The sequence below is a fragment of the Typopeltis vanoorti genome, chromosome 6 (assembly GCF_054136105.1).
Source record: "Typopeltis vanoorti isolate ZY-2024b chromosome 6, IOZ_Tvanoo_1.0, whole genome shotgun sequence".
NCBI classification, from domain to species: domain Eukaryota; kingdom Metazoa; phylum Arthropoda; class Arachnida; order Uropygi; family Thelyphonidae; genus Typopeltis; species Typopeltis vanoorti.
The window spans coordinates 71318935-71340025 of NC_143554.1; the positions used below are offsets into that span (position 1 = coordinate 71318935).

Below are 21091 nucleotides of genomic sequence, written 5' to 3' on the forward strand. Positions count from 1 at the left end.
AAGGGTAAGTCCCGATATTTTTGGTACAGGAAAGTCACATTTCACTAGTTATATTTCAGATTTAATTTACTGATATGAGTAAATGCATATGTTTGTCTAACTTTATCTTTAAAAAGTGCAGTATTATTTTACATTTTACAGCATATTCATTCAAATATCAATAGGACAATAATTGTTCAATGTTTCTACAGTGTAAATAAGTTAAATTAGAAATTTACTAAGGAATTTGAGTTATTTATTTCATCATTATTGTATTTCCATTTTTTTTTCTTTTCTGCATTTAACAAGCTGAATAGACCTACTGTTTTTTCATCGCTCATATAACCTAATATTATCTTAAATTGAATTATCTTTTCCTTCCTTTCTGTGCGATGGTACAGTACCCCCCCTTTTTGCGGGAGTGTACAGCACCATCTAAGCCCCCCCCCCCCCCAATTTTATCCAAGCCCTAGAACCAGCATAGGCTGACGAGTCAGGCCTATGGCTGGGTCAGTATTCTTGGCTGTAATCTGTGTGTTCAGAAGACTGGTTTGCATGCTTGCGGGATGAAAAACCGCAGATAAACCTGGCAGAAAAAACCCTGCTGTCCATGCCCAAGACTGGCTAACTTGGCTACGGCTGAGGAAGATCCTTAAGTTCCTCACGTCGTCGACAGGAATCGAACCTAGGACACTCCTTCCCAGGCATATATATGGTTGCGAAGCGCAAAGCCACTAGGCTAACCATGCAGACAATTATCTTTTAATATGCTAGAAGTATTATATTAATTTGTAATTTTGTATTTGTATCTGTATTTAATGTTTCTGGTGGTGTGGAAGAGAAGGCCTGATGACTTTAACTCCACCAGAATGAATGAATAAATAAAATTTTTAAAAAATTTTGCGACAATCTAGCAATAGCCTCACATTTATGTCCTTACTTTAAGGGCCCCGGAACTTATTCGTTTAGAATTTAACCACTGCCATATGGCATCTGATGATATCCAATGAGTAGATGAATGGATTGCCAAAACTGTTTTTATAACCTTCCTTTTCCTTTAGTTGGTCGGCTGAAAGTGGGTGAGGGCAGATTTCAAAGTATCATGTCCTAACCACCTCAGCTGACTTTTCTGAATTGCTTTTATTAAAAGTAATTCCTGGCTTTCTTCAAAAATGATGGTAATATTAGGAATGTGATCTTTGCCATGTATTCCATTATTGATCACAGGTGTTGTGTCGGAAAAAGGTGATGAGTCATCCCTTTTTCCCACCCAACATTAACGTTACCTCAGAAGGAAGGGATAAGGACATGCTTATGCCTCCTGATGGGAAATGTACCGAATAATGTCCCAGGAAAATGTAAATAACCAGATGTGTAAATTCTAAACACTTTAAGATAGCCCATATGTTTATTGAGATAGTAATTGTGAATGAATTAAAGTAGAAGGTCATGTAGTATTAACAAATAAATATGTATAAGCTAAGTACAAGTTTAAGGCATGTAAAGACAGTTTGTAGCCACGGCGTCCAATCGGCTGCCGCTGTATGCGTGACGACACTGCCGAGTGAGGGAGCTGTTCCGGAGTATAAAAGTTTCGGTGGGAGTTCGAATCATTCTCTTATCTCTTATCTCTTACCTCTTGTGTCTCGTCTCCGAGGGTCGGCACCAAGTTTCCCGTAGGAGAGCTATGTAGAGCTTGCCGCCATGTGTAGCAAGGATCTCCCCTTGCTATGCATGTTACATCGGTCAAAGCTGCAACTACAATGTGTTCAAACATATTAGGAGAAAGAGACGCCGATGAAATCCATGTCAGCGTACAGATCTGTGCATGAGTGTTTTCGGCTCGTGTAGAACAAAGGAACAAAGCCCGCCATCAGAGGAGGTACAGTGAACAGGTCAGAATACCTAGTCAAAGCAAGAACGGTAAGCGAAGATTTTCTTATATTAATGTAGGATTAAAGTATCCGTGGAGTAAAGAAACAGAAATTAAGAACACACGCCATTTACGTGTTGTGCCATAAGAACAGTCTGCAATTTGGACACTTTTGTCTACTGTTAAGAAGAAAGCATATTAGGCTCCAGCCGAACGGGAGGCCGAGCTCCGGACTGTTTAAGTGATTTACGAAAAGTAATGTCATATGTTCAGAAAGTAATTGAATGTTAACAGATATTTTGGGGGAGAGAATTAAGTAGAAATAAGTACTATTGTCCTGAGAATTACATGTCAGATTTATTGAATTGTCTAGTGTTTATATGTAATGTTTCATGTATGATATTATCAGGTAACTTAATTGTGAGAGTCTGAGGATAGATATATGTACAGAAGTGAGGAATTTATGCCCAGTAAGAGATCATAGAGCAGGAGCTTAAATGTGTTTAATTAAGTAAGGGGAACCCAGACTCTTTTAAGGTTAAGAATTTAAATAACATGTATACTTGTCTTTGTGAAATAATAAATGTGTTTCTTTTTAACATAATCAATCGAGTTTGTCATATCATCTGCAGATTTGAATTACTATTTGGAAAATTTCGTACCATGCATTTAAAGGGGAAACCAATAGTGATATGAGAATAGGGACCACGACTGCATATATCTTGATCCCTACAAATTTCTTCAAGTATTTTAGATAGTGCATCAGAATTTAGTTGCTGGCTGGCACAGTCTTTAATCTATACAAATTTGTCGGCAACTGAAGTCTGAGAATAAGAGATACAAAACTTAATGTTAAAAGCTAAGTAGAGTTAAAGAAATTAAAGATTAACGATAAAACAACAAAAACGGGGTTATAACACAGGCATATTGTCCCAAGGCTATTGATTATATTAACTGCTCACTAGGTAGTTATGTTCCATGTCTGGGAACCACATGCAAATATGGCTTGACCAGTGGGTTTATACAGATGAATTTTGGTATTTGTAGCAATGAGATTAGATTTCCAGATATTATTTAGGCTTTTATGGAATTCAAGAGCTGTATGCTTTCATTTTTTGCTATGTCCGAGTATCGATGTAAGAACCAAGGCAGTGAAAACATTTTATTTCTTCAAGAACATGATCATTTAGCTTAATATAGGTATTATTTCTGGAAAAATTTCCATGTTACTCCTCTAAATAAATATTAATTTTTGTATGTTCCATGAACATACAAAATTTATTTTCTTTTTTGTTCGAACAAAATTAAAACCCAGCAATATCGAAACCTGATAAAACTAATAATCCAGCAAACTACTTTAAATTTAACAGTAACATCTATATCCAAATTTTCAGACTCACTATGGGCCAAAATATTAGCGGACAACTAGCTGAATTATTTCTATCACATGAGAATTACACCTACTAAGCTCTTCCCTCCTCCTCTGGCATCATCACCTTTTGCAGCCAATATTTGGTTGATTTTTTATTCATTGGAGAACCAACATGCATCACAACTTTACAAGTGTCCCTTAATGACTTCAGCAACAGACTAAAATTCACTATAGAAACAGAACATGAAAAATCCATAAATTTCTAAGCCTGACTTTAATTAGAACAAACAACAAAATAGCCATAAAAATATTCCACAAACCCACACATATTAGAATTTACCTCCACTTTAACTCATGCCATCCTTATTCTATCAAAAAATCAGTCATCTTACCACAATTTATAAATGCATACAAGTTTTCCACTACAAAACTATCTCAACATGGAAATAAAGAAATTAACACAGATTTGATTTTTAAAAACTGAAAGTACCCAACCAGCTAATAAATTATACCAACAAAACAGCAAAAACCCATCAAAACAATCCAACAATCAAAATAAGCTTCCAAACACAAAAAATCACCAAATTGCCATACATCCAGAACACATACAAAGCCTACAAATTGTTAAATTGTGAATGAAGAATTTTATGATTTATTAATACTTTAACAGTAACATCTATATTCATCTCTCAGGGGACCCTGTAACCCCTAGAGAGCGCGTCCCCTGGATGGCGGATAGCGGAGCCCACCATGTGTGTGTGTGTGTACATATGCATGCGTGTGTGTATATATATATATGGTGGGGTGGTCCGAATATACCGAATAAGGACTCGTGGACCAACAGGGCCATAAGGGGCAATCATCTTGATTGTAAGGGAAGCGGCACTCCCATGGACCCTTAGCTGGATCTATCCTCTCCTTCTCCTACTTTGAGGAAGACCCACTTACTTTAATCTTTCCTATAAGGCCTTATCAGCCAACTCTTCTTACTTTATGACCCTTGTGCTATTAGAGTACTCGAGGGCCATGGGGTCTTTTCATTTTTGGCCTTACAACTATGTCCTCTCTATAAACCTTACTATATTTCTTCTATAATCTACCCTTTCCCCTTCAATATACCCTATTCCTCCTATGGGTTTAAATTCGGAAGAAGGTGAGTTCAGAAGCCTTAAGGTAGCAGCCCTACCACTGAACTATTCCATCGCCAGGCTAGTCCCCTGACATGGAGAACATAACCATACTTGTAAGCTGACAGAAAAAGATAATCGGATTGAATCTATGGGAAACGACCCTGGAATGGAAAAGGGAAAACGAAAATGGAAACGACAAAATATAATACACATAGCAAACTGGAATGTAAGAGGAATAGCATATAAAGAAATGGAATTAGACCAGTTATTAAATGAAAGAAATTTTAAAATAGCAGTAATCACTGAAACAAAAAAGAAATTAAAAGGAACTATGAGAACTGAAAATTTTAATGTGATATACAGTGGAGTCGACAGAGACCAAAGAGCACAAGCAGGAGTCATGATTTGGATTCATAACTCCCTTTCAAAACAGTTAAAACATTATAAATTATGGAATGAAAGAATAATAGAAGCTAGAATAAAAATAGATAGAGGCTATTTAACAATAATTGGTTTATATGCCCCAGAAGAAGGAAGAGAACAGGATAATATTGATTTTTATAATCAGCTACAAAACATATATAATAAAATAAATAAAAATGATTACATAATTTTAGCAGGAGACTTAAATGCAAGAATTGGAAACACGAAAATTAATAATAATATAGGAATACATGGAGAACACACTCTAAACAGAAATGGTAAAAAATTGATTGACTTTGTAGTTTATAATAACCTAAAAATAATGAATTCCTTCTATAAACATAAAGACATACATAAATATACTTGGGCAGCAAGAGGATTGAAATCAATATTAGATTACTTCATATTAAATGAAAAGACATCAAAATTTTCACTAGATGTTAGAGTTCACAGAGGATATGAAATAAGCAGCGACCACTTCCTTGTTAAAATAAAATTAAGATTACCACCTAAATGGCTACAAGTAACAAGAACAGAAAGAAAAATTGAAACATTTGTTTATAAAACTAGACTATTGAATGACACAAATGTACAGTGGCTATATGAACAAAGAATTAACCAGTATATAGATAAAATAAAACAAAATGAAGAAATAGAAATAGAATGGCTTAATATAAAAACGATACTAAATGCAGCAGCAAATGAAAGCTTAGGAAAGACTAAAAAATTCAATAAAAGAAAAAAACTGAAGATCTGGGATGATACAATCAAAGAAATAAAGCAGGAGAGTAAGACAGGAGAGATTGAAGAAGTGGAAATGAATGGAGAGGTGAGTGGTATGAGTATAGAAAATGAGAGAATGGGTGTGCAAGAGGAGCAGGGAAACGGGGAGGCCCAGGGTGGACAAGGATACAGCGTGAGAAAGGTGGATGCTCCAAGAGGAGGTGAGAGCATGTGTAGGCAGGAAAGTAATGGGATGACCAGGGATCAAGAGGAAACAGATGTTGTTGCAAAGGGTTCTAAAATGAAGAAGCAGAAAGAGAAATGGCCCCAGTCCAGCATGGAGAGAGCACATCGAGTGAATGGTATCAGTGGAACTAGCTGTAGATCCAGAAATGAGTTGTTGTGTTTGTATACCAATGCTAGAAGCATAAGAAACAAGGCGGATGAAATAGTTGCACTAATTGTGTCTGTGTACCCAGAGATTGTTGGAATAAGTGAGACATGGTTAGATGAGGACGACATCCTGACAGAAATAGAGATGGAAAGGTATGATGTGTTTCGTGAGGATAGAAGGGATAAAAAGGGAGGGGGAGTGCTATTGATGATAGAGAAAGAGTTATGTCCATACAAGGTAGAGATGCAGGAGGGAAATAGGGCCAGTGGTTTTGAGGCAGTATGGTGTGAGATAGAGGTGAATAGAATCAAATACTTGGTGGGATGTTGTTATAGACCTGGTAATGTGGATGGTGATGATAGTGAAATGTATAGTCAAATAAGCCAAGCAAATAAGAAAAGGGTGATCATTATGGGTGATTTTTAATTATGGCAATATAGACTGGATTGAAGAGATAGCGACTGGAAGTAAAGAAAATGAGTTTCTTGAGTTTTTGAGGGATAACTACCTCAGACAGTATGTAACAGAGGGCACACGAGGATTAAGGGTCTTGGATTTGGTCATCTCATCGGAGGATGTAATTATAAATGAGGTGTCAAATCATCCACCAATTGGTGAAAGTGACCATGAGGTGATTACCTGGGTGGTTGCCAGCAGTGCAAGGACCCCTGTGAAAAAAGGGTATATGTGGAACTACAAGGGGGGTGATTATGAAGAGCTCAGGAGACAGCTTGCAGATGTAGCATGGAATGAGGAGTTAGCTGGAAAAGAGATCAATGCAGCTTGGGGGATTTTCAAAAACTATTTAGTAGATGCAATGTCTAAATGTATACCACGGGTAAGAAGGTTAAATAAGGTAGGTGTGAGATGGATGAATAAAGAGATTAAGCATGCAATACAGAAAAAAAAGGCATTGTGGAGACAGCATAAGAGAAGTGGAAGTAACCAATTTCATGAGGTCTACAAAGACCAGGCAAGGAGGGTGACTTGGTTGGTGAGAGTAGCTAAAGAGAGGTATGAACAGCAGTTAGCTAATGAAGCCAAAAAGAATCCTAGGGAGTTCTTTCGATATGTAGCCAGCAAAAGAAAGATTGATTATGGAAGGATGGTACTGATAAGAGAAAATGGTATAAAGACAGCTGTTGCAGAATGTGTGGTGGAGATACTTAATGAGCAATTCATAAAGATCTTTCAATCTTGTGAATGTGACTTCATGGAGAGATTAAGAGCAGTTGATGATGGGGAGGAGAGACTGACTGTAAGTGAGCAAGAGGTGTTTGGGGAGTTGAGTAAACTAGATGTAAATAAGGCTGTGGGACTTGATAATATATCACCACGTATTCTGAAGGAGTGTGCCAGAGAGTTGACACCTGCCTTGACATATTTTTTTAATACGAGTCTTGCACTTGGTCAAGTTCCTAAAGAGTGGAAGGAGGGCAAGATTGTGCCACTTCATAAAGGAGGTGATCGAACTCAAGCATCAAACTATAGGCCTATCTGTGTGTCAGGTGTTGTGGTTAAGTTGTTGGAGAAGCTTGTGAGAACTAGGATCCAGAGTTAGGTTGACAACAATGGTATAATCTTTGATGGACAGCATGGATTTGCTAAAGGGAGGTCATGTTTTAGTAATCTACTTACTTATTACAATAAAGTGACTGCTTCCTTGGACAGAGGAGAAGGATACACAGTAATATACTTGGATTTCGCAAAGGCTTTTGATAGAGTACCTCATGATAAGTTGACAGTCAAACTAGAGCAGATGGGGTTGGATATTAGATTAGTGCATTGGATTGGAGACTGGCTATCTGATAGGTATCAACAAGTTGTGTATGGGGGTGCAATATCCAGGAAAAGGAAAGTCACTAGTGGAGTGCCTCAGGGGTCTGTTTTAGGGCCATTACTATTTAACTTATATATTAATGATATTGGTGAAGATTTGGATGGAGATATTCAGTTGTTTGCAGATGATGCAAAGTTGGGAAGAACCATAAAGAGTAGTGAAGATGTTGTGGCCTTGCAAGAAGACTTGAATAAATTGAGTGATTGGGCAAGCAAATGGGGATGTGAGTTCAATGTTGCAAAATGTAAAGTTTTAAAATTTGGAAAACAAAGATGGGATGCAGAATTTATGCTTGGTGAGAATATATTGTTGGAAGTAGAGGAAATAAGAGATCTGGGGGTGATAGTGGATAAGGATCTAAAATTTAGGGGACACATCGCCAAAATTGTGAAGACAACACAAAGACTTCTGGGAATGATGCGGAGGACACTGACATGTAGAAGTAGGGAGATACTTGTTCCAATGTATAAGGCTTTGATTAGGCCATACTTGGACTATTGTGCCCAGATTTGGTCACCTGGTTTTCAGAAGGATGAAGAGATGTTGGAAAGGGTCCAAAGGCGACTGACTAAGGTAGTTTCTGACCTCTGGAATGTTGAGTATGAGGAAAGATTGAAAAGATGTAATTTGCAGAGTCTCGTGGAGAGAAGGAAGAGGGGAGATATGATAGAGACCTATAAGTTGGTAAGGGGTTGTTATAGGATCAATGGTGGAGAAGTTCTACAGAGAATAGTGGGAGATCAGGGGAGAACCAGAGGTCATCCCTGGAAACTGTATAAGGAGGGTGTCAGTAAGGGAGTGAGAGGCAGGTTTTTTTCGTGCAGAGTTGTGAGTGATTAGAATGCCTTGCCTGAGAGCGTGGTGTCTGCAAGTAGTTTGAATGTGTTTAAGACATGGTATGATGAGATGTGTGTGTAAGATAAAAGGACCTCCTAGATGAGTCTTTGACTCCATGAGGTCTTGTTTAATAATAATAATAATAATAAAATAATCAAAAAGAAAAAAGAAGCCTATCACAAATGGTTAAGCAGTAAAAGATTAGAAGATGAAATAGAATATAAAAGAATAAGAGCCAAAATAAGCCATAGCTAAAAGAGAAGTCAGAAAAAGACATAGAGAATCATGGAATAAATTTGTATCTAATTTAGAACATGATTTATATAAAATAAGACCCAATGTATATAAGATTTTGAAACACCTAAATGCAGATACCAAAGAAAACATAAAATTAAACACTGAATTGAAATTAGAAGAATTTCTAAATTACTACACAGAACTGTGGACAGACAAATATTTTAAAAAAGACAACTGGCAAACAATTAACGAAAATGAAAAGGAAATAACTAAAGAAGAATTAGAAATCAGCCTGAAAGAAACAAGAAACGGAAAATCACCTGGAGAAGATAAGCTAGGTTCAGAACTATATAAATATGCAGGAACAAGATTCAAAGGAAGACTCTTATTATTTTTAAATAAAATTTACTCAACTGGTATCCCCCCAATAGAATGGAAAAAAGCAATTGTGATTCCTATCTTTAAGAAAGGTAATAGAGATGACCCTAAAAACTATAGAGGTATCAGTATACTAAATTCATGTTACAAAATATACAGCAGAATCTTAAATAACAAACTAATGAAATATTCCGAAAATTTATTCTAGAGGTACAAAATGGATTTAGAAAAGGACGATCATGTATAGACCCAGCCTTCTGCCTAAAATTAATAATAGAGAAAAGAAGAGAATATAATTTAGAAACACATATTGCATTTATTGACTTTGAAAAAGCATTTGACAAAGTTAAAAGAAACATATTATTTAACATATTAAAAGAAAGACAAATACCAAATAATATCCTAAAAGCTGTCACAAGTATATATGAAAATAATCAAATACAAATAAGATTAAATCATGAGCTATCATATACAAGAGAGATAAACCAAGGGGTCCGACAGGGATGTCCCCTCTCAGCAACTCTTTTTAATATCTACTTAAATGAAATAATAATAAAATACAGTAAAAATTTACATCAAGGAATTAAACTTTCATCTACAGTTAACTTAAACACTCTCCTCTTTGCAGACGACCAAATAATAATTACAAATTCTGAAGATAACTTACAGAAAGCTATTTTAAATCTAAATGAGATATCCAAAGATTATGGTATGATAATATCAACGGAAAAATCAAAAACTATGGCCTTTAAAGGACAAGATCCAGCAAGAACTAAAATAGTATTAGATAACAAGATTTTAGAACAGGTGAATTCATTTAACTACCTAGGATGTATGATCACTTATGAAAATGAAAAAGATATAAACATAAAAATTGCAAAATATTTAAAAATAACAGGAGTAATTAACTCTATATTTAAACCAAACCTAGTTCAAAAACAAACCAGGCTAAAAGTATACAATACATTAGCCCTACCGGTCTTAATGTATGGAGTGAAATCTGGACAATAAAACAAAAAGACAAACAAAGATTAACAACAGCAGAAATGAAGTTTATGAGAAAAACTGCAATGCATACCCTATTTGATCACAAAAGAAATGAAGATATTATGAAAGAACTAAACCAAGAACCAGTAATTGAAAAAATTAAAAAATATAAACATAGATGGATGGAACACGTTCAAAGAATGAAAACAGAAAGATTACCAAAACAAGCCTTAAAGTACAAGCCATTAGGAAAAAGAAAACCAGGACGTCCTCTTAAACGATTCAATGATGACTTCTAAGGCCGGAACAGGCCATACTAGGCCTAAATCCTTGATACGTATGATGATGATGATGATTAATACTTCATTCATGATTTAACATATATTGTATTTCCTGAGCTAAGTTTGCTCCTATGTAAATTGTAAATTAAACACTTACTGTTAAATTTTTATTGAAATAATAATTGTAATTTTTTTAGTTATTTATTCTGTATAAATTCTTTATATAACTTGTAAATATATCCTAAATGAACTGTGATATATGTTTTTTATTATTGTAAATGAAAGAGAAAGTAAATTTAAGCAATTCTGCTAATGAGATTTGATTGGTTACTGTCAAGGAAATGGAGTTATTTTTAGGTAGCGCGTGATTAGAGCGTGAGTACTGTATACAAAGGGGAGAAGTGAGTTGTTATGAGCTGAACTGGTCAGAACCGGATTTTTGCGGGAAAGAGGAGAAGAGGGTTAATTCGAAAAAGAAAGTAAGATATAGGAAGAAGCAATAGAGAGAGCATAGAGTGCGGTAGCGAGTGGCAGAGGGGGAATTTATATATGCCGTAAATTGACTAGGAAGAACCGGGAATTAATAGGCATTTCGAATTATTTCTATGGGAGTTGTGATACTATGATAAATTCCAAATGTTTAGTGGAAGAATAGTGCAGAACTGAAGTTGATACATAGAAGAAAATAAGGAATTAGTAGATAACTTAAACCAAGTGCATCAAGACTTGTGCATTTCTGTGTCTATAATTCAGTTATTATAGAGGAAGATTTCTTTTGAATTGTGTTGCCATAAAGTAAAAGTCAACAAGAATTTCAAATGTACCTATGCGAATTCGATGTGTAGAAGCAGTAAACCGGTAAGAGTTGTCCTTTCTATAACCTGTGAAGCTATAACAGTTATCTCCGTCGGATATATTTTGACCTTAGCTGTGGTGTTGTGTCAATCAATGGTCAGATGTTAGATGTACAGAAGTACTTTCCCCTCGAAATAATAAGTGTTATGTTGTTCTGATCACCCAAAAATTTTACAAGAAGAAGTTAGATACGCAATAAAACAGATGAAAAACAATAAAGCACCAGGCATTGATACTATCCCTACTGAACTGTGGTCATATGGAGGCAGCATATCAATAGAATATTTAACAACCCTATTCAATAAAATACTACAAACAGGAGAGATCCCAGATGACTGGAGAACTGGAAAGATCATCCCAATATACAAGAAAGGAGACAAAAGAGACTGCAGAAATTACAGACCAATCAATTTACTCCCTCACACCTATAAAATATTCATAAGAATTATACAAAATAGATTAAAAAACACCTACGAAGAAATGATAAGCATAGAACAAGCTGGTTTCCGAGGAAACTATTCAACAATAGACCAAATTTTCACATTGCACCAACTAGCAAAACTCAGCTAGGAAGACCATAAAGAACTATATTGTTGTTTTGTGGACTTTAAACAAGCTTTTGATAACATCAACAGAGAAATCCTTCTCAAAATTCTACTAGAAAAAGCAATAGACAAATATATAATACAGTTTCTGATAAAATATTACTCTAAGACAAATGCAATAATTAAAAAGGACACACTCAAAACAGAACCCATATAGATCCAAAAAGGAGTAATGCAAGGATGCCCATTATCTCCATGCCTATTCAACATATATCTAGAAGAAGTTGTAAAGAAAGCAATAAACAATGAGCCTGGAATCAATGTCAACAGTTTAAACATAAATAATATCAAATATGCAGATGAGCTCTTCCTTCTTGCAAGAACCCCAAATGAACTACAAAAGTTGATCAACAAGCTAAATGAAACCTGTAAAACATATGACATGACAATAAATATACAAAAGACAAAAGTGATGAAAATAGGGAGGAACAGAACTACCATCTCAGCCACCCTAAACGGAGAACAATTAGAACAAGTAGACAACTTCATATACCTTGGATCAAAACTAACAGGAAACAATAGATGAACTCAAAACAATCATATACAGAATAGCGATAGGATGGACCACCATGGGAAAATACAGAAAATCTGGAAAACAAACAAGATATCTAAACAAGCCAAAATCAAATTATATGAAGCAATAATTATACCAACAGTCATCTATGGAGCAGAAGTGTGGACAGTTAAAAAAGAGAGAAAAAACTGCTGGCATTTGAAATGAAATGCTTAAGAAAAATAAATAGAACAAGTTGGATAGAAAAGAAAACAAACATCACAGTCAGACAAGAACTATTGTATAAAAAGACAATAATAGAAAAAATTAGAAAACAACAACTGAGATGATTTGGACACACTGTACGCATGGATGCAGACAGACTTCCTAACGTCCTAATCAATACTTTTCCAACTGAAAAAAGAAGACCTGGAAGACCAAGAATTACCTGGCTGAAATTAATAAAGAACATCTCGGGATGCAGAACATATAAGGAACTTTTTCGAACAGCAAGGAATAGAGAAGACTGGAAGATCCTACTCAAGAGAAGACTCAACCCATCTTAGACGGAAGAGAAGAAGAGAATGTTGTTCTATTGAGTGTTAGCTGACTGAGAAAGAATACAGTGTAGCTTGTCATAAGATTAATTATAGTAACATTTGGAAGGTTAAACTTTTAAGAACTATTCTCAACGTGATTGACTGAGCATAAAGAACTGAAAAGTGAATGTTTGATAGTTAATGGATTGTAATTATTCTGATTACCTTAAACTGAGCTAATGTATTTATGATTTAATTCATCTAATTGGATAGAGAGATCTATGTGAAAGAAATAAGAAATACTAATGCTTTAGGAATTAAGAAATGTCAACATTAGTCATAATCCTCAAACCTAGTCAAGAAGTTACTAATATCTGAATATGAATTTTTGTAATTGTTCAATTTGATAACCTTTTGCAGATAGTTATACTTGAATGTATATGTTGTACTATGCCACATTAAATGTTTTCTTTTGTTGAGTTAAACTTGGGGTGTTTGCCTGATTTTCTTTCACTGCATCGCTCATAAAATTAATCGGACCTTTGCAGAAGTGTTAAGTGCTGTTGATAACCTCGGCCTAAAATAAGGTGATAATATAAATATAGTTGATGATTGATTCTTCTATGTTATTTAGACTAATCTGAATATAGAGTGGCACAGTATAATATTAATTTCCTTATATTCAGAAGAGCATCAATCAATAACTAATGAAGAAGAACGGAATTTAAAGAAGTGAGGATAAGTTTAACAAACCAACATAATTGGAACAGTCAGTTAAGTAGGACATTCCAACAAAATGGCACAGCCGACAGGATGTGAATTCACTAGTATAAATTAAGCTATTGAATTTTTGTGTGATAGTAGAAGAAGAAGTAATTCTTAAAATCTTGACAGTAAAATTAAGTGAATCACAGTGAGCAGGTTATGGAGCAGAATCAGGCAAAGAAAAAGGTTATTTTAGAATTGAGATTATAGGATTTAAGTTTGAAGCTGATAGATTAATATGGCTGTTGCATCCAATACGGGAATGGAAGATAGTGAATTTTTCCATACTGTAAACCCCCAACAGGTTTTTCCTCAATTTTTGAGAGAAGAATCAGATGATGTACTTTTTTTTTCCTTCGTTGAAAAGCTTAGAGAATTAGCAAACTGGACTGATTTTCAATTACTAATATTACTACGAAGTAAGTTGGTAAGGCAAGGACGTTTTTATATTCATCTCCAGTGCTTAAGGAAACATTAGAATATCAGAAATTTAAAGATATCTTAATTTCACAGTTCTCTAGATTGAGAAGTATTGGACCCAACTTGTGGAAACTACAGAGGATCACACAAAAGGATAAAGAAAGTGTTACAGAGGTTTATAATCGCATGTTGACTCTTTCCAACAGTTTGAACATGTCTAATGAAGATAAACCTCATTTGGATTCGGCTGTTTTCTAGCAGTTTCGCCAAGGTGAGAGACCAGAATTGAGAGAGACTGCCTACAAGAAAATTAACACCTTAGATGAATGTTTCAAAGTTGTCAAGGAAAAAGAACAAATGATAGGAGACTTTTGTCCCTTATCCAATGAAAGTCATGTGAACGTTATAAATAAGACTGATTATTCCTTAAACCAATCTGAAACTGGAAAGGCAAATAAAAGTGAAAAAGGAAAGAAGAAGAAGAATGGAGAAAATTCCTTAAATGTTAATCATATAGCTGAGAGTGAAGAACTATCCAATAAGAACAGTTTAATGCAAGAAAGAAAAACCTTAATTCATCATGAAGTAAAAAGATTACATCAACCAGTAAATGGATTGCCATGATGAAGTAATGAAGCAGCTGGTAGTTATTACTACAACTTTTCATGAAAGCCACAACCCTACAACAGATGGAATCAACAAAATGGTGGAACAAGAAGTAAGAAACAGAATCAACCTATATTAGCAAATCTGGACAAAGTGGTGCATGGATTAGAAAGACTCAATCTACAGATGCCCACAACCTCTCAACCTCAAGCAAAGAAAGAGTATTTCTCCAACTATAAGGATCCTCCTAGGTGCTTTCGATGCCACAGGACTGGACATATTGCTAGGAATTGTTCCAATGCTACAGGAACATACTCAAACAATAGATGGGATTTGAATTTTGGACAGATTCCTCAGAAAATGCATAGTAATCTTGATAACTCTTTTAAGATGAATGAATCAATGATGAAAATCAGAGGAAATATCCAAGGGTATCACTGTAATATTTTACTTGATACAGGTTGCAATGCTTCAACTATTAGTAGAGACTACCTTATGCACATCAAGCACGGAATATGGAAAAATATTATTAAATTGAGAAGACCAGTGAGAATTACTACTCTCTCTGACTCTACTTTTATGGCATATAAGAAAGCTCGTGCAAGGATTTTTCTACCAAATTTTGGGTTATTTATTTGGCAGGATCTACTAATTATTCCATCAACACCCAACTTGAGTTCTCACATCATTTTGGGAACTAACTTTATGAAAAATTATTGTTTCTCATGTGACTTTTCTAAGGGTGAGATATCCATAATGAATAGAAGAAGAAAAATCTGGAGAAATAATACACCTACAAATATTGGATGGAAAAAATAAACAGAAAGGTATGGTAAGACAAATGTGATACAACCTACAAGTGAAGTACAGCCAACTACTAATAAGTCAATTGAAGATTTCGATGGCTCAAATTCTAGTAAATCTATCAACCTCAAGCTAAACCTATCACAAACTTAACATTACAAGAGCAAATATCTACACCTGAATTAGAAGTTAGCAAAACAGATCAACTGATAATTGGAATCAACTTTGCCAAAGCAATTAGTTTACATCCAAAATCTAATAAGGCAAGAAGAAGAAGGGAAGGAAAGGACAAGTCTGACAGACTATCCTACTTAGAAGATTCTTTGGAGAATATATATGGAAGGAAAAGGAATTATCAGAGAATGACAGATCACAGAAGAAGTACCATTGGAATGAAAAACCCAGCCATAAGACAATCAAGACATAATGCTAGAGACAGAAATGAGGGACTCTGCTCTGATGAGACACCCCCATACTACAAAAATAAGAGAAAAACTGCTCCCAGTAATGAAAGCAGAATAAATCTAAATGAAAATGTAGAGAGATACAAAAATACTGACTGTAATAATAAATTAGACTTTATTCAAACTATGAGTTGGTGTTAACCATGAACCAAAAATTGGCAACCCATCTAAAATCTACAAAATTTCACATATACAAAGAAATACTAGAACACCACAAAGTAGTTTACAAATTTCCTTGCCAACAAGACTGTGATGTCACCTACACAGGTTCTATGATCAGATCTTTATAGGCAAGACTACAAGAACACTTTCATGACTGCAACATACCAATTCCAGAACATTTAAAATAAGAAATGAAATAACCAAAAGAAAAACAGAATATAAAATACAGGAAAAACAGAAATAGCAGTTCACGCTCTTGAACAGAAGTATACCCCACAAAACGACAAAGCCATAATAATAGACATACAGGAAAACAAAACAATGCATAGAATATCAAAAACAATAACCATAAAATGTGACAAAAAACTCAATAAACATTCACCATCCCCTATATAATCTCCAAGAGTTGGAAGCTCCTAAACATAAAAATTATGTCATGATTCCGACCAATAGAAAACGACACAGATACACCCAAAACAAAAACACCAAGCCGACATGACATAGCCTCCACTTTTCCACAAGCTCCGAAGACGACACACTGTTGAACAACTCACACCCCATTACTCCCACCCCTAATCTTATTCCATCATATTCTATCCTCCTTTCTCCAAAAAGTTTTCTACTTTTCACCTTCTTCCCAAAGAATTCTCAGTTCACCCTTAAAACCCGGGTTTTAAAATTTGCATGCCTCTTGCCTCACCTGAAATTCTTCCCTATCTCTCTCTCTCTCTCTCCATCTCCAACTCCCCCCACTTCCTTTCAGTCATACTTCAGCAGTAGTACAAATGTATTTTGCCAGATGCCACTGAATAAGACAACCAGGAATATCCTACAAAGATATGTCCAAAATTATTCTTCATATATTCTTCACGTATTTGTCTTTAAAACATTAGTAATACCCTAAAAAATTGAGTAAAAAGCCAATGACATTATAAAAAGGGGTACTCCTAAACAAAAATAGGCAAATTTAGCTTAATATTTCCTTTTATTTTATTTTTTATTTTTTTAGGATATTAGTTTGACTGCTGTGGACTGCCAATCCAATCAATGCAGCACTTTTACATAAATTATTAAGATGATTTTGAGTAGAATGAATGTTAAAGTCATTATTCTATAAAAGTTATTCTGCACCAACTTCCTGTGAGTATGAAAGCAGTCAAGGGTAATAATAAAAAAATATATGAGGCCAAAGAGACTCTCTGAAGAAAGTGGAAATTGTACAAGCAAATCGGCTATCAGAACACACACAATTTACTGACAAAAAATACTGTTGTTGGTGATGGGCAGTAGATGGCATTGATTGTAGTTGTGTAGAGTGGAAGAATTAAGTAGTTGGGAAGACGATGAGATGTATGGAGTGGAGTGGAGTAGAGTACGTGACATGTATATAGTGGAGTGGAGGAGTCTTTGGACTTCTTGGAGGCATCATGTAATCATAATAATAAATAAAGTTCTCAGTCATTTCTCCATTAATGATTACTCTTGAATGGTAATTCTGGTATGGTTCTGCTATCGCCATGATCATTTTCAAGGTATGCCATAATGAGAATTTTGAACATCCTTTGACTATTGATTGAATCAAAGGCTTTGTATATCCTGGAGATCTTTGTAGGCTTGAGGTAAATGATTCACTATCTGTTCCGTCACAAACACCTTCAATAAGAGATTTCTTAATACCAAAATTAAATAAAGTGCCTTGTCTCTTATTCATATTAGAATTTAAATCTGCATTCCTATTACTTTTAAAAAATCACGGCACTCCGGTTTCAGAACAAGCACTTACACACTGCAATACGAACTTGCAAAGAAAGTATTCAGTATTACTAGATCTGAGAACTAGATACAGACTACCTTGATCTTCAATTTCAGTGGAAAAATTTTTTTATACTTCCTTGATGATTGGTCACTGACATTTGCAAAACAGATGTAATTTCGTTCAGTTTTGAGAACACGCCGCCCATTGTTGTAATCAGCTTGCAGGCAATTTTTATGATCGGTCATAAACGGCAGTATTCTCCTTCCCGATTGGATTGTGAAAGATTTCGATGTGTGAAAATTAACAATAATTCATGAATATTTCCATGTTTAAAAATATGCCGCTTGGTCACTGACATTTGCTACACAGATGTCATTTCCTTCAGTTTTGAGAACAGAGGATATGCCACCATTGTTATAATCCGCACAGATGTTATTTTGTTCAGTTTTGAGAACACGCCACCCATTGTTGTAATCGGCTTGCAGGCAATTTTTACGATCAGTCATAAACAGCGGTATTCTCCTTCCCGATTGGATTGTGAAAGATTTCGATGTGTGAAAATTAACGATAATTCATGAATATTTCCATGTTTAAAAATATGCCGCTTGGTCACTGACATCTGCTATACAGATGTCATTTCCTTCAGTTTTGAGAACAGAGGATATGCCACCATTGTTATAATCCACTTGCAGGCAATTTTTATGACCGGTCATAAACAGCGGTATTCCTTTTCCCAAATGTTGAAAGGTTTCGATGTGTGAAAATTAACAATACCCAGATGCTATTAGGCGTTCTGGGTCTGAGCTTTTTGACATATTCACGAATATTATTCTCCTCAGAATATTTCTACTATAAAATATTTATTCATGAAAAATGCTTAGAAAACTAAAATGACAAATTCCAGAACTTCTTGCGGAACACCTATTCACCTTCCACGGAACACTAATGTTCTGCGAAACACAGTTTGAGAAACCCTGTATTACACTATGTGTTATCATTCCCATATCCATACTGAATCCTCTCACCTTATACCTTTCAAACATATCACCTTTCCTCCAATATAGTTGCTTAAATCTGCAGCTCCTAGTCCTCTGATATCTATCCTCACAGAAAACTTCATTATTCTGATACTATCTTTATTTGTCTCTAATCTCTCTCTCAACTGTTTTCTTATGCCCTAATAAATCATGATAACTAAATCTATGCATAGCAGTCAAGATACAACCTGAACAATACCCTGTGCAAGGGCACAATTATTTTATTACTTTATGGCTTGTTAGCATCTTAGATTCCTTGTTCCTTCCACCTACTTCAATACACTCTCATCACTACAGCACTGCATGCCATCTCCTCTAGATAATGTGCAAACATTCCATGTGGCAGCAATGCACTATAATATGCTTGAGAGACATTGCATTATTTTCATTAGAATTTACAAGCATTACTTGTTGATTATAAGGTATGTTTTAAACTTTTGAAAGGAAAAAGAAAATTAGTGAACCACTACATTTCAACAGTTATTTTAGACTATCATAACTAGTCCCTGCAATTGAATTATGGGATAAAATTTTAGTATACATATGTAAAACCAAAGAGAGAGAGAGAGAGAGAGAGCCCAGTTTACACACACTGCACAATCAAGATATTCCAAAGTGGTTTGGAAGTTCACATATCCTGCAAAAATGAATATAATTAAAACAGCATTTTATTGGCTAGAACAGACAAAACCTAAAGAATTAAAGTTAAGTATTAAGATTTCCTTACTCACCTTCTTGCTTTTCTAGGCATGTGTAAAAGGATATTTCATCACTATGACGACAGTAAGGCAGTAACTCTCTTTTAGACCGAGCCTGTAAAAAAATTATACTAATGAATACAACAATGAATGTCAGATTGCATTTCTAGAATTAGGATGATAATCAGAATAGGTGTGAAATGGATGAATTATAGATGTGAAATGGATGAATTATAAGATTAACTGTGACTACAGAGGATGAACATCAGTAGAAAAATAGAATTGACAGCAGAACTGTTCAAACCAGAAGATAAGTTTTATTTTCCATAATATTCACAAAAAAATTGTATCCACTTTGGTGAAATTTTATTTATTCGTGATAGTAGAGAATGAAGACATAGCAATTTCTGAGTTTGTTTGGTTTGGTGTAGCGTGTATTATTATTATTATCATTATTATTAACATCTGACCTCCATGCTCAGATGTTAGGCGCGTGTGTGTGTGTGTGTGTGTGTGTGTGTGTGTGTGTGTGTGTGTGTGTGTGTGTGTGTAATGTTATGTTATGTTATGAATGTATGTGAGTGTGTTTGAGATCTCAAACAAGAGAAGTGAGAAGGTATAAATCTGCAGAAAGTGATATTTTGAGACTGCAAAGTGTTAAATGAGAGATGAGAAGTGAATATTACACAAAATATCATACAAATGGTGAGCAACAGAATAAAAGTGTCAAGAATATCATTGTGAATATGGAAAGAGCAAAAGTGAGTGTGACTGTGGGACCAGAAGACAGAATGAAAGAAAATCATTGTGATTGCTGGGAGAGCTTAAGATGAGAAATGAGAACAGTCATTTAGTGGATATTATGGAGGAGTATGAAAAAATAAAATGAAAAATAGTGGAGAAAAAGAAATAGCTAATTACTCTTGAGTGATACTGTATGGAGATTCCATTATTAAAGGTGTAGTGAACAAGAAGATGCACAAAGTCTTTTTCCAGGAGGGAAGATGAACAGAGTTCTTGAGGCTTTGGATGTCCGAAGTAAATGTTTGAGGGAGTTAGTGTTGGTTGCCAGAATGAATAATTTGGTTGGGCATAGGGGGAATGTGAGGATGATATCAGGGGATTAGTGAGGAGAGTGAAAGACCAGAGTTTGATAGGAAGAGTACAGTGTTAACCAGGTATGATAATGATGAGTTGAGACAATGAGCAAAAATCATCAGTGTATGCATGCAGAGCTGTAGGAGGAGGAAGGAGTGCAATTTGTTGATGTGTAGAATGCATTCGAAGGAATAAATGGAATTATATAAAATTTAAATGGATTGCCTTTAAATGGATTGATGTAAATCAACTGGACAAGTAGAAGGAAGAATCATTATGGTAAGATGATGTTAATGGATGAAAGTGGTACAATGGTAAGTAACTGCTGCAGAAGA

The 21091-nt window shown here is 35.0% G+C and overlaps 1 protein-coding gene across 1 annotated transcript in view; it reads right to left on the reverse strand.

Moving 5' to 3' along the window:
* The window catches only part of LOC150105530 (reversion-inducing cysteine-rich protein with Kazal motifs-like), a 279764-nt gene that overhangs the window by 141021 nt on the left and 117652 nt on the right, over window positions 1-21091 (reverse strand). Inside the window, exon 6 of the mRNA XM_090394242.1 lies at window positions 19692-19773. Within this exon, the coding sequence (XP_090250368.1) occupies window positions 19692-19773 (82 nt within the window). The remainder of the gene's footprint in view (window positions 1-19691; window positions 19774-21091) is intronic.